At 35.5% G+C, this 14,580-nt stretch overlaps 2 protein-coding genes across 2 annotated transcripts in view; both read left to right on the top strand.

The window, feature by feature from the left end:
- LOC150057507 (olfactory receptor 14C36-like) overlaps nt 1–333 on the top strand; it is a 9,356-nt gene extending 9,023 nt beyond the window's left edge. Inside the window, exon 4 of the mRNA XM_090340050.1 lies at nt 240–333. Within this exon, the coding sequence (XP_090196176.1) occupies nt 240–333 (94 nt within the window). The remainder of the gene's footprint in view (nt 1–239) is intronic.
- Nucleotides 334–5,404: 5,071 nt separating this feature from the next.
- On the top strand, nt 5,405–6,361 carry LOC150057506 (olfactory receptor 2T6-like). The gene has a single exon (XM_090339729.1). It carries the CDS (start codon nt 5,405–5,407, stop codon nt 6,359–6,361), a length of 957 nt encoding a protein of 318 aa, XP_090195855.1.
- The last annotated feature ends 8,219 nt before the right edge of the window (nt 6,362–14,580 follow it).

Here is a 14,580-nt window from a genome sequence, read left to right as displayed (position 1 = left end):
ATCGTGTTGGCTGAACAGGATAACTGAACCTATCAACAAAGATCTAGTTCACAAACTTAAAATCATAAGTATTTATTGAGCTATTTCTGACTACTGACAGAGCATCCAAATTTTTAGACTATATAAAGATATACTGTATGTAGAGTGTCGATCTAAAATCACCCGTAAAGCATTGTGATCAAGCCAGTTGTCACTTTGAAAATTGATTTTATGTATTACTTTCTATGACTCCCTAATAGATACATCCAGAGAGGTGCAGTCTGGAAGGTAGAAACACAGTCAGGATGCACCGTGTGGATGCAGGAGTGCAATATGTCAGTCAGACTGCGATGAAACTGGAGCTTGATGTAGCTTATGGGTTAGGAGACTTTCACTTTTCTATTGTTTCTTAATTCAGCTTCCTTTCTCTAGAGATCTTGATACAATGTGAGGTTATAAACCCTTTCCAAGCAAATATTTACACATTGCGGTGTTTCCAAGTAAGAAGATGTAGTTTGGGATTGAAAACCCATTAAGTATAGGAATCATTGAATTATTGGTGAAATCCAGTGATGTATATACTTGATAATAGTTGTGGATTACGAACTCTTTAAGTATGACTCTTTCCTCAAACAGTTCACAATGCTGAAAAAAAAAAAACCAACACAGAACACTGATGATTAAGAGACATTAACTGAGATCACAGAGCTAAGTTTAAAGGCCATTTCTTCCCTTTTGAAAAACCAATACTGTTCACAGACCAAATGGAAGCTTGAAGGGGAGAATTGTGTTTCCTGAAAATCCAGTGTGGTGGTTCAGAGTATGTACCCAGGAGTAGATGCTACAGCAGTCTCAAGGTTCTGTGCATGTGTCTGTCTGTCTGGTCCAGCCATAAATCTGTGTTTCTTTCTAATTAATCTCCTAGTTTCCTTCAGTGTCATCTTTCTGCCCCATTAGCATTTGAAAGTGGAGCAGATGTCTTCACTGCAAAATTTGTTCAAACAGAAACTACATAGTGAGCAGACAGCCAGGACACGGCTGACAGTATGCCCACGGTATGCCCACAAAGATGGGCTGCTGACAAGCAGGTTCTTTTAAAATACCACTCTGTCTATTTGTAGCCATCCCAGCAATTCTACAGAAATGGTGGTATAATTAATCAACTTATTTCATAACATAGGATTCTCTCTTTAAATATTTCATATTGTCTTCTTGTTGTTCTGATGTATCCTGTGGATGTATCTTAATTTGTTGGATAGTCCTTATTACATCACCCTCTGTTTCTCTTGCAGTGACATTACAAAGTGCTTTAAAATTTTGCCTGACTTTATCCCTTAAATGGGTTTCCATTCAGAATATATTTACTTTTTATGTAGTTTTGGTTTCTTGCATTCAAATAAGGTTTTAGAAATGTATTAAAATATTTCATGATTTGGTACTTTTACGATTCAAATATATTTCTATAAAAATAACTATAATACTGTTTACCAGAGCAATATATTAAAGCATACATTTTTTATTTTATTTAAAATTCAAATTGCAAAATTGCTTTTGCTTCATTTATATCACTTTAAACTTTTTAGTAATCATATATTATATATATGTACCCATTCAGATATATGGGTTTGCAGATATATATATATGCACAAATTTCATTTTTTCCCATATATTTTTGTTGTAATTAATAGAAGGGTTACATTATATTCACCAGATAGAATGTACATTATTTCACATACATTGATACCCTTTCTCGTGTCATGGTCCCCATATCCTGCTACCCCCGCCGCTCATGTTGTTTTCCTCCCTCCCCTATCTTTTTACATCTTTCATTCTTTATTATTTTCCATTTTATGCTTTTTATTTTGTTTCCTTTAAAAGAGTAACCTCCCATTTTATAATATTTTAGCTTTAACTAGCACAATTATTTTCTTATTTCCTTATGTGTTTCTTAAATATCCTGCGTATTATACCATGATTTGCTTTGTATTTTCTACTATCCTTGTATTTTTCTACTACTTTAGAACACATATACACATATCTTTGTATTCCATTATAATATTGACTTTGTTAATACTTTTCAAAAATGGTCTATCCAAGTAGTTATCTTTTGGTTGTAATCATAAGTAAAACTTCTCTTTTCTGGCCCATTCACTGAGACAAAATTGTTTCATGGTTGCAAATATGTGTGAATTTAATTATCTCCAGGGTATTTGGTTTTTACTGAAGAGTTATATCACTTTAAATACTTGAATAAATTAGTAAATGGAAGCTTCTTTCTAGTATTAATAACATTATATTCTACTCAAGTGGGACCTGATTATTAGGTAGATTACTAGCATTCAGCTTATAAATTTATTACATTTGTATGCATATAAGCACACATATAATTTTTAAAAAATTATTATTGTGATTCAAGCTAGGTATGGTAGTAAACCCTTGTAATCCTACTTAGTCAGGTGGCTAAGTCAAGAGCATTGCAAGTGAGAGCCATCCTGGACAATGTAGTAAGAATTTACCTCAGAAATACACATCAGTTAATTATTAATCAATAAATTAATTAAAGAATATAATATGTAATATGTAATATGCTATGGTTTATTCCCTTTTCTTAATTTGGTTTCCCTAATTAAAGATTTGAGACACATATTGGGATATATCTTACATTTTGTTCCTCAATGTGTCTCAATATATCTTTTGTTCTGATTACCACATTACTGACAATGTATCTAATTTTTATTATTGTTTATGTTTGTTTCAATCTTAATTGGCATAATAATTACATGAATTATCAGATAGTAATAATTTTACACATGTATGTATTCTCTAATGACAAAATGAATGATTATACTATCCAAACTTTAAATATATTTTTGGTGATGAAAATCTCCAGTCTTCAGTTTCTTTTTGGTTTTTAAATGTTATTGTAAAGGTGATGTGCGGAGGGATTGCATTCATATAAATCAAGTATTGAGTACATTTCCATTTGAAGTATCATCCACACCCTCATTCTCTCCTAGTTTATTTCCCTCCAGTCTCAAATTCCTCTCAACTTGTAATTTTGAAAAATGCAATATACTGTTATTTGTCAGAGTCTCAGAGTTTTTGGAATCTGAAATTTTGCATGTGGTAATTTGTCTAGCCCCAGTTTTTTCTTCTCTACCCTCCTAAGCCACTGATAACCAGTATTTTAGTTTTTCAGATAAATGTTTTAGCTTATACTCATGATAGAGATCATCTTTGCCGATTTTGTATCTGACTTATTTTATTTAATAAAATGTAATGTCAATTTATGACCCAGTATTATTCCATTTTATGTTTCTATCAAGATTTCCTCACATTTTTTAAAACCTTGGTTAGTTCTACACCATCAATGTGGAACTGTTGTTAATATTACTATTATCAATATGGAATTCAGCCATTTCCCCAACATATTGGCATGTTTCCTTGTATATCTACTTGATATTGGCATGATTTGAACATATAATGATTTTTCCTTTTTCTGTCTTCTTCCTTCCTTCATTCCCTTTTGTTCTTTCTCTTTCTCTCTCCTTCTTTCCTCTCTTCTTTCCTTCCTTCTCCCCTTCTTTCTCCCTTCCTTCTCTTTTCCTTTCTCTCTTCTTTTTCTCCCTTTTTAATTTTTTCTCTTTCCTTCCTCCTCTCTCTTCATTCTTTCTCTCTTTCTGTCTGTCACTCTATTTTGAAAAATTTCACATTATTAATCATAATGGGTTTTCTAACATTGCTTGGAAAGTATAGCAAGCTCTCTTTTTCCATACCATCACTTTATCTTTGTCTGTCTGACAGTACCATTAAACCTGAATGAAATACTGTAGATAGGTTTTGATATCCATATCCTTGATGAATCCTTATGCTGAACCCTTTCAAATTTATCTGCTAGGCATTTGGATGATTTCACATAATAATTTTTAGTTCTTTCCTATTTAAATTCAATAATTTGTTCTCAAATTTTGTTTATCTATTTATTTCATATTGTAGATAATAACTATGTGTAACATATACAGAATATATTAAAAATACTTTGTTTTCCATTTTGTAAGCTTTTTCCCCTCTTTTGATTTTTTTTGCTTGGATTTATAAAAGGTGTTTCTTTTATATTACAGTTCTTGATTTGAATCAAAGCCTTGAACATGTCAGGAAAAGTCCATTCCATGTATACTCTTACTTTAATTTTATCCCATTTATCTACTTTTTCTTCTGTTTTCTGTTTCTGGGCTCCTATTGAAAGCTTTACTCAGTCTGAGTAATGATATTTTATTCTCATTGAATATTCAAAATATGATGTCCCAACCATACTACGTATGCCTATTCTCTATCTCTGTTTGTCTATCATTCATTCTCCCTCACTTTTTCTTTCTTTATCTTACTCTGTATGATTTCTGGCTAATGTCTTGCTTCAAGTTCCTTCAACATTTCATTCATTGACCTTCTCTAGAATTTATGACTACCACATGAAATCGGAAATCTTTCAAGTGTAAAATGCGGATAAGCAAGAGAGAAGGTAAATTATTCAGAGGCACAGAGATAAAAGGCATAATGCATACTGGTTTGTCTAACTCAGATGTATTTTCCTCTTAAAAATATTTGATTCAGCAGTTATACTTATTAGACCCTATACTGGAAATGAACCATACAACCTGCAGGGAAGTAAAGTCTGAAGGGGAAAAACTGGAAGAAAATGAGAGAAGGGGTTATACTGTTCAAATAGGAATATTTTCATTACCTGATTTATATAACTGCAACATACCTGTACATCAATTTTACAATAAAATCCAAATGAAAAACAATATTTAAGGCCCATGGAAATGTAAGCATCATAAAAGTAATTATCTCAAATGCACAAAAGGAACATTAGTTTTTAAAAGTCTGGATGTAACATTTTAAAATGTCATTTGCTTAAAGTTTTTGAACTGAAATTAATTGTACTGACAATATTTCACAATGCTTTGTCCTCCTCTCCCTGGTACACATGTCTTACAGAACCGACCACTGATATCTCACTGTGTCTCTCATAGTTGATTATCTTTCTGAACCTCTACAGTAAGGTCTGGTTTGCTTTGGAGGTGGACATTTATTCTTCATCATATAGAAACCCATGCCTTCCAACTTCACATTGATGTTTCATGGCATCCTTCATTGTTGTGGTCCAGGGCTTATTATTGTTATCTAAGAACATGTCCTCACTATTACATTTAATTTAAATTCCTGATTGCTCCTCACTATTAAGAAAAATAGGCAAGAGAGTAGTGTATAGTGCCCTCCCAGAAAGTCCTTCCCATTGATTTGATAAGTAATTCATTTCAGTGATCATATTCAGACATTTGTAATGCTCCCTTTCCTTGTTACCGTTATAAGGTTCATTTACTTCACATTTTTCTTTTCGTGGCTGCAGTTCAAATACGACACTATGGATGGAAACAAGACCTTTTCCAGTGACTTCACCCTTGTGGGGATTTTCACTCACAAGAAAGCCTCAGGGTTCCTTTTCAGTGTCATTTGTGCCGTCTTCTTCATGGCCACAATCGCAAATGGTGTCATGGTCTTCCTCATCCAAATGGACCCTCTCCTCCACACCCCTATGTACTTCCTCCTCAGCCATCTCTCCTTCATTGACATGATGTATATCTCCACCATCGTACCCAAGATACTGCTAGATTATCTAATAGGCAAGAGGAGCATCTCTTTCATTGCCTGTACACTCCAGTACTTTCTCTACATGGGCTTTGTGGGAGCTGAGTTCTTCCTGCTGGGGCTCATGGCATATGACCGTTATGTGGCCATCTGCAATCCCCTGCGCTATCCTGTCCTCATGAATAGACGTGTCTGCTGGTTCATCTTGGCCGTCTCTTGGTTTGGTGGTGCACTTGATAGCTTTCTCCTCACCCCCATTACCATGAGTCTCCCATTCTGTGCCTCCCACAGGATTAACCACTTTTTTTGTGAAGGACCCACCATGCTGAGGCTGGCCTGTGGTGACAAAGCCATCTATGAAATGGTGATGTACATTTGCTGTGTGGTGATGCTTTTGATCCCTTTCTCAGTGGTAATTGCATCCTATGCCCAGATTCTTGTCACTGTGCAACATATGAAGTCAGCAGAGGGGAAGAAGAAGGCTTTTGCCACCTGTTCATCACATGTCATTGTGGTGACATTATTTTATGGAGCTGCCTTGTATACCTACATGCTTCCACGGTCCTACCACACCCCACTAAAAGATAAGATCTTCTCTGCTTTTTATACTATTCTCACCCCCTTGTTAAACCCTCTAATCTACAGTCTGAGAAACAAGGATGTGACAGGGGCCATAAAAAGGGCAATAGCAAAACGACGAGGGACCTGTGGTGTGGCAAGGAAAGAATTCTGAGAGTCTAAAACCTGCCTGTGGATGTCTGGGATGCCAGTACTGATAATATAGATAATGCTGGCCTCTACCATCAAAGCCAGTTCCAAAAAGTGACATATCAATGTTGCGCCATTGAAAATAAGAAGCCATTGAAACGCCATATGGAGATGTTTCCTTTAGTCCCAATGATTTAAATTCTCCTCTTATGCCAATTCTCTGATTGTAGTTCAGGTATATAAATATTCCAGGAAGTTTGTTTAGTATTCCTTACTAATTTTAATAACTTTATGAGACCTAGTGACTTTGTTTACATTGTTTGAACTACCCATTTGTTAGAATACATGAAGCATTTAGAGATACTAATATTTGTAAGATATTTGCAAGAGGCTTTGCCATTAGAAAACTGTATAACATTATAGAATATCCCTACAGAGACACACAAATATTCTGAAAATATAAGTATCTCCCTTTTGAATAGCATCTAAAAATATTACTACTTTATATTTAAGAACTGGAAAAATGAAGTCTACTTTTATAGAAGTGCAAATCTTTTTTGCCAGTCTTGGGGCTTGAACTCAGGGCCTGAGCATTGTCCTTGGGCTTTCTCAAGGCTAGAGCTCTATCTCTTAATCCACAGTACAAATTCTGGCTTTTTTCTGTGTAGGTAGTATTGAGTAATTGAACCAGGGTCTTCATGCATGCTAAGCAAGCACTCTCCCACTAGCTCAAGAAGTGCAATTATTAAGCTGCTATAGGGTATTACATTGGTTGTGTTACAAATAATGATTGCATTGGAGGATACAAGGAGAAGTCATTAGGAAAGGAGGCCATTATTACTTAGCAGTTCAGATGATACTGATCCTGTTCTGTGGTAATTAATCTTCTGGAATTTCTGTGTGTGCATTACTGGTGAAAAGAATGCAGGAATCTATTTTTCTTTCCCAAGGGAGTCTGGACAACATACTTCCTTAACTTTCAAAACTGCATTTTGCCTTGGATAAGATTTAAAATGGGAAAACGATAATACAGACTTCCATCTGTAAGTTACAACTAGAAAATGATTGCAGAGGACTTATTTTCATGTTTATGAAGTTAAAATCTGGACAAAAGTGTCTGGACTAACTCATAGGCCTAATCACTAAAAAGATCATGTCCTAAGCCCCTGAGGCCACATATATGTAATTCCGTTCATGATTTTGTACTCTTACCTATTGGACTAAAAGCCTAGACTGTGTTCAGTGATGTCATACTGCTTACAGAAAATATTAAGTAAATTCAACAAAGCTATGCTTCTCCTTGTAAAAAGCCATAGAGTGTTAAGCAAAATCCTTAGCCAATCACTTTGTAAAACTGTGCTGAATTTACTTGTTAATCCATAAAGCAAATTTCCTTCTGTGTCACCTAGCACAGTTAACAATTGCAAGCCAGATGACACTTATCTGAGATTGTAAAACTCAGTTCCTGTCTCCATAACTCAGTTTCTGAGTAGCTGAAAAAATGACAAGTGATAGCAAGAATGGCAAGTGATAGCAAGATTTCCAATCTGGATGATGCTGAGGCACAAGACAAATAATAAATAAAAAGGGAAGAATGGTTTAGACAACCCATGAAAACTAGATAGTAATTTTAGGTACATATTTAAAGGTCTGGTGAACTTTGTCAATTATGTGCTGATTCCACGGCCAAATTTCATCCTTGTAAAATTAGTTAAGGTGCATTTTTGTAAGATTTTAGCATTGGCACTGTAAAAGAATTAATAGTAATATTATTTTATACTGTTCTTACAAACATGATTGTTATTCAGGTACACAATAACTTCGTTCTTTTTCTTTCTTTTTTTTTTTTGCCAATCCTGGGCTTGAGCTTAGGGCCTGAGCCCTGTCCTTGGGTTTTTTTTCTCAAGGCTAGAGCTCTACCAATTGAGCCACAGCACGTCTTCTGGTTTCTTCCTATGTATGTGGTACCAAGGATTTGAACTTGGGTCTTTGTGCATGCTAGGCAAGCATTCTACCACCAGGTCAAACTCCTGGCCCACAATAACTCTTTTCTGAGTGTGTGTGTGTGTGTGAGTGTGTGTGTGTGTGTGTGTGTGTGTGTGTGTTGAATGTGGGATTTGGATTCAGGGGTTCATATTCACACCTGGAAATTTGATTCAAGCCTAGTACTCTATCACATGAACCACATATCCACTTCTGGTTTTGTTGTTGTTGTTGTTGTTGTTGATTAATTAGAGATAAAAGTCTCACAGAGTCTTTTGACCAATCTGGCTTGAATCACGATCCTCAGATCTGTGCCTTCTGAACAGCCAGGATTATACATATGAGCAACAAGTGCCCTACCTAATAGTAATCTTTCAAAATTTATCTTATGAGAAATCCATGTATAGCAAAGATCTCCTGTTATTAATGTTAAGGTGTATCAAACTGGTAACTGCAGAGCTTCTGTGTGGCAAAAGACATAGTCAGCAAGATAAATAGGTAGCCCACAGAGTGGGAAAAGATCTTTACATGCCATACAACAGACAAGGGTCTTATAGCTAAAATATTCCTACATCTTAATGAATTAAATCTGCCAAAAACAAACCCTCAAAGAAACAACCATCCCATTAAAAGATGAGCTAAAGACTTAAAGAGAGACTTCTCTGAAGAGGAACTGATAATGGCCAACAGGCACATGAAGAAATGCTTGACATCTTTGGCCATATAAGAAATGCAAATTAAAACAACTTTGAAATTCCACTTCAACCAAGTTAGAATTAAATGACCATTATCAAGAAATCTAATAACTAAAGATGCTGGCAGGGTTTTGGTCAGGAGGGATCACTACTATATTGTTGGTGGGAGTGTAAACTCATTCAACCCGTCTGGAAAGCATTATGGTGTTTCCTCAAAAGACTAAACATAGAACTATGACCCAGCAATTCCACGGCTTGGCTTTTACCCAACCATCCAGAAACAAGGACATACTAAAGCCGCTAGCACAACAATGTTCATTGCAGCACTATTTACCATAGCAAAGATATAGAACCAGCCCAGATACCTCTCAGTAGATGATTGGATCATGAAAATGTGGTATATTTACACCGTGGAATTCTATGCTGCCATCAGAAAGAATGACATTGCCTCCCACCATTTATAAGGAAATGGAAAGACTTGGAAAAAGTCATATTAAGTGAAGTAAGCCAGACCTAGAGAAACATAGGCTCCATTGTTTCCCTCATTTGTAATAATTAATATATGTTTAGGATTCTCTTAACAGAGGATCATAATAGCTCAAAAGCTATGTACATTTTTCCATATAAGGTGAGGCTAAGCAAAATGAATTGCAGGATATGGAGACAAGAACTTTATCTTTGTGATTGTTGTTCTTAATGTATTCTGTGAAGCTATGATTTCTTTTCCCCTTAAGGTTTATCTCCTGTTGCTACTGTATCTGACTTTGGTACTAGGAATATTGTATATAAGCTTATTTGTATATTTGAAAAGGCGAAGGTAAGGGGAAAATAAGACCAATGGGAGGGCATGGGGGGATATAAAATGGGAGAAAAATATGGGAGGGGATAACAATGTCAAGAAGTAATGTACCGGGCCGGGAGTTTGGCCTAGTGGTTAAAGTGCTTGCCTAGCATGCAAGAAGACCCGGGTTTGATTCCTCGGTACCACATACATAAAAAAAAAAAGCCAGAAGTGGTGCTGAGGCTCAAGTGGTAGAGCTCTAGCCTTGAGAAAGTCCAAGGACAGTGCTCAGGCCCTGAGCTCAAGCCCACGACTGGCAAAAAAAAAAAAAAAAAAGAAGTAATGTACCCACAACCTGATGAATGCAAATGCAATTCTCTGTACATCACCCCCAACATTAAAATAAATTAAAAAACAAATAAAAATTAAAATAGCAGCATTGTTGGATTCAATGTTAATACATAATATGTATTGGTAATATATATTATATGTAAAATATTAATAACATACATTATTGTAGTTAATGTCTTAGTAAAAACAAGATGTGAAATTAACTTCATGTGAAAAAATTATTTAAAATTTGGTAATAAAGGCTAAAATATGCTTTATGCCTGACACTCACATACATGAGAACTATTACATTAAGCTTACCTATTTCAAGGGCATTTTAGAATCAGCACCATGACAGAAAATATAAAAACAAACTCAATAACTTCCCCCCTTTTACAATTTAAATTTTATGATAAAGGTGATGTACAGAGAGTTACAGGTACAAGAAAGGTAATGAAAACATTTTTTAATGTGTTTCTCCCACTTTTTCTACTCCCCTCCCCATTTTCAACATAGCATGTCACAATTGTCATGTTGAATTGGTTCATCCTTTGTCTCACTGTTCTGTGATTCCCTCTCCCATCCTCAAATCAGATAAACTTATATTCAAGACAAAGAATACAGAAATAAAAAACAATAGTGACAATAGGGAATGAACCAAAGGGCGAAAAAAGAAATAATAACAAATATTACATTTAAACGTAACCTCTTGCTACCATTTCTTGAAGCCCATTTCTATAACCATCATTTTATATTGTCATGGCTTTTGGGCCACTGTGATCTTCTGCTAAGAACATTGTAGAAATATTCTAGTTATTACAAATGAGGGACACAATACAGAGTATTTCTTTGGGTCTGGCTTACTTTGATTAATATATTTTCCCTAAGACTTTCTATTTCCTTATGAATGAGCAATGTGGGACCTTCTCTTGATCCAGTAATCCCACTTTTGAACATTTGACTAAATGTCCACAAACAAGGCAACATTTCATGAGAACTAATATCTTAAGCTTCCACCTATTTCAAGGGCATTTTAGAATCAGCACCATGACAGAAAAATATCAAAACAAACCTATAGCTACCAGCACAATTATGTTCATTGCACCATTATTTACCATAGCCAAGATATAGAATCATCCCAGATTTTGCTCAGTAGATGAATGAATCAAGTAAATGTGACATATATGCACAATGAAATTGTTTCCATCAGAAAGAATGCTATTGTACCAATCGTAAGGAAATAGAACTGCCTCCCTTTTACAGTTGCTACTCCAACCAGACCCACAGCGAGAGCTGTTGTCAGAGGTACCTGGATTTCTACTGCTACAGGAAGCAGTCTCAGTGAAGGGTCATTGTATGTGATCTGTTGACAAGTTCTTGCCTGTGGATAAATCTCTTCACCTCATATCCTGCGTCTCAAACTGTATAACTATTGTTCAGGATGCACAAATTCTGGGAAGACCTCAATGGACTCTATCCTAGCTATTTCTCCTTTGTTCTATTTCTTATGTAAAGTTATACAATAATTACTATGTGGTGACTATAAACCATTATACAAGTAATAATAAAAATAGCACTTTATTGTGAATATATAAAATATCAAAAGGTTTATGATTAAAACTGTTGTTGCTTCTGCATTTCAGAATGCTCTGTTCCATTTGTAGAAATATATCGATGTCTAATTATATGTAGATAGATATAGAAATATTTAAATTATTTTCAAAATGTACAAGAGCTTTACCTTCAGAACAAGTATTACAAATTCTGCTCACTCTTCATGAGGAGACAGTTGAGCACCCTTTCTCTCTGTAATGTATGAGAAAGCTGAACTGATAGATAGGTTACCTTGTTAAGCACTAAAAGTTCAATTGATTAAGTTTGAATTAAGAAAGAACTTGAATTACTCAGGGACATTTTCATTAATGCTGAATTCCCTCCATACTTAAATCTTATGCTCAGATCTGTACCCTGAACATGGCTAAAGATGAATTCTGGTGCCATCTTTCTGTGACAAAATGCCATATGATCTCCTTTCTCTAACAGACCTTCTTGTCACTTCTACAAGATTGAATCCTCCCCAAATTATTCTCAAGCTAGTTTCAAGAATAAGTTGTACTAAATGTATGATCACACTACCACATAAAATCTAACCTTAGGTTTCTTGCTTGACACCTATAATCCAATGTTAAGTCAAGCTCTATACCTGTGGGACATTCAGTAATAGTAATATTAAAAAATAGTAATGTCATCCATCAATGCCCAGAGTTAATTGAAGTCTTCTGGTCTTATACTTCCTCTACTATAAGTAATCTAATAAAAATGTATAATTTGTGTTCATTAAAGAGTGGTAACTAAGTCAGATATATCTGTGCCCTTTAAAAATCGGATTCCTACTCCTACTCCTACTCCTTTTTTCATTAAATCCAAGTAGAAAATGGAGGATATTTTAACTTAGAGATTGCAGAATATTGTAGAATTTCGGGAGATAAATCTAACGCAGAGCAGAGAGCAATCTGTGTAGTTCTTGGGAGATTATGATTTACCCAGACAAGAAATTCTTTAGAGTTGTGCATTTTACCTCTGAAGGACACCGTTGCATGCTGTTCAATGTGGGACCAATGAGGTCTTTGTTGGAGTGAGCAAAATTCCATCTTTATCACTCACATCCTGTCAGGAACACACAGAAAGCCTAATGCTCTTATTAAGGCTTTTACATGTGACTCATCTCTTCTTATCCATGCTTCCTATAACAGGTGTGTGAAATAGACCTTTACAATGACTTCTAGGCTTAATTCATCTCAGTTGTGAAAAGGAATGCTTTCAAGAAGATATGGCTTAGTCCTGTTAATATACTGAAGACTGTCTATGATAAGGACATAGCAATTTCTTTTTATGTTTTATTGTCATTCTAAAATCAAAGAGTTTTGGATAGGCACACCTATTTTAAATATTTGTTAAATGTTCTTACTTTATCTATCATGCTTGTGTGTGTGTGTGTGTGTGTGTGTGTGTGTGTGTGTGTGTGTGTGTGTGTGCTGGTACTAGAGCTTCAGCTAAGTGCCTTACAATCTAACTCAGCGTTCTTGCTTATAGCTGGGACTCTATCACTTGAACCACACCTCTAGTCTAGGATTTTCTGGTTAATTAGAGATAGATTCTGATAAGACTTTTATATCTGGATTGACTCCAAACTGCCATCCTCCATGTCTCCACATACTGAATAGCTCAGATTGCAGGCATGGGTTACCAGTGCCTGCTAACACAATTTTTCTTCTTCTGCCAGAGAGAGCCACACCCCCTGAAGTGAATTCTGACATTGTTCCCTACTGCCCTCATATCCTGAATTTCCCAACCCTTCTGACACTGACCAGCATTCATGTAGGATTATTGGAATATTGCAGACGATGATATTACTTACTAATATTATTCAGGGAAGAGGATGAAGGGATCATTTCTCTTGTGTTTTATATTAAAGTATGTTTGATGGGTCACTAATGACCTGTAGCTACACTGCATAGTACAAATGTAAAGAATATTGTCATTATTTTTCTCCTGAAAAGTAAGGACTACACATTAATATTGTGCCTATATAACGAAATAATTTTTCTAATATATACCTACTAGATAATCAGTGTGTGCTGTTCAGCAGGTGGGATTGACAAAGCTGACCTATAGAAGACTCCTTATATACTGTAATAATTTTCATAGAGAAGGAACCAAGAAGAGGGGATCTGTTAAGAAATGAGAATGATTTGTTACGCTATAGGTATGTGGAGTGATGAGGGAAAAGCCTAAGGGCTATTTCCAGGTTTCTAACTAGAGAGAGGCATATTTGGTTTAGACAAGGCACAGGAGTAGTATAGTGTAGGAGAGAAGATGCACAGTGAGCTCTCTGGAAGCAAATTTGAGTTGCCTGTGGGTTTGTCTAATGTGCATAGCTGGGAGAGGATTAGATAACCTATTTGAGACACAATGACACCTGTGTATATGACAGAACAAGGTGAAACCTCACAGGAGGGTGCACAGTGAGCAGAATAGTGGGACTGTGATTTTATTCAAGAGGAGAACTCTGTAGCCAGAGTCCACTAATCCTGAATCAAAAGGTCCACAATAATTTTCCAAGCCTTAAAACCCCTTTAGCCTGTTAACAAGAAACCCAGTTACATACATACTTTGCACGACTTAATTTTATTTCAAAAGGAAAAATATAAGAAGCCATTTATTTTTATTTTCATCTAAACTCTATCATTGTAATGTGGACATATTTTAATGTATCTAATTTGTCTTCCCTGAGGTATGATAAGGAACCTTAAAAATATCCTGAAATCCTGTACTCCGTCCCCTCCTCCTGCCACCTTTCTCTATTTTGTCCCCACTTCCACCCTTGGGTGAGGGACACACATGATACTTGGTGCTTAACTTCTGAGTTTGTAGCTCAAAGCTACATTCGATGAT

The sequence above is a fragment of the Megascapheus bottae genome, chromosome 10 (genome assembly GCF_031878675.1).
Source record: "Megascapheus bottae isolate mThoBot1 chromosome 10, mThoBot2.hap1, whole genome shotgun sequence".
In the NCBI taxonomy this organism is placed as follows: domain Eukaryota; kingdom Metazoa; phylum Chordata; class Mammalia; order Rodentia; family Geomyidae; genus Megascapheus; species Megascapheus bottae.
The sequence above is the reverse complement of the archived record's forward strand: the minus strand, read 5'-3'. Positions and strand labels throughout refer to the sequence as shown.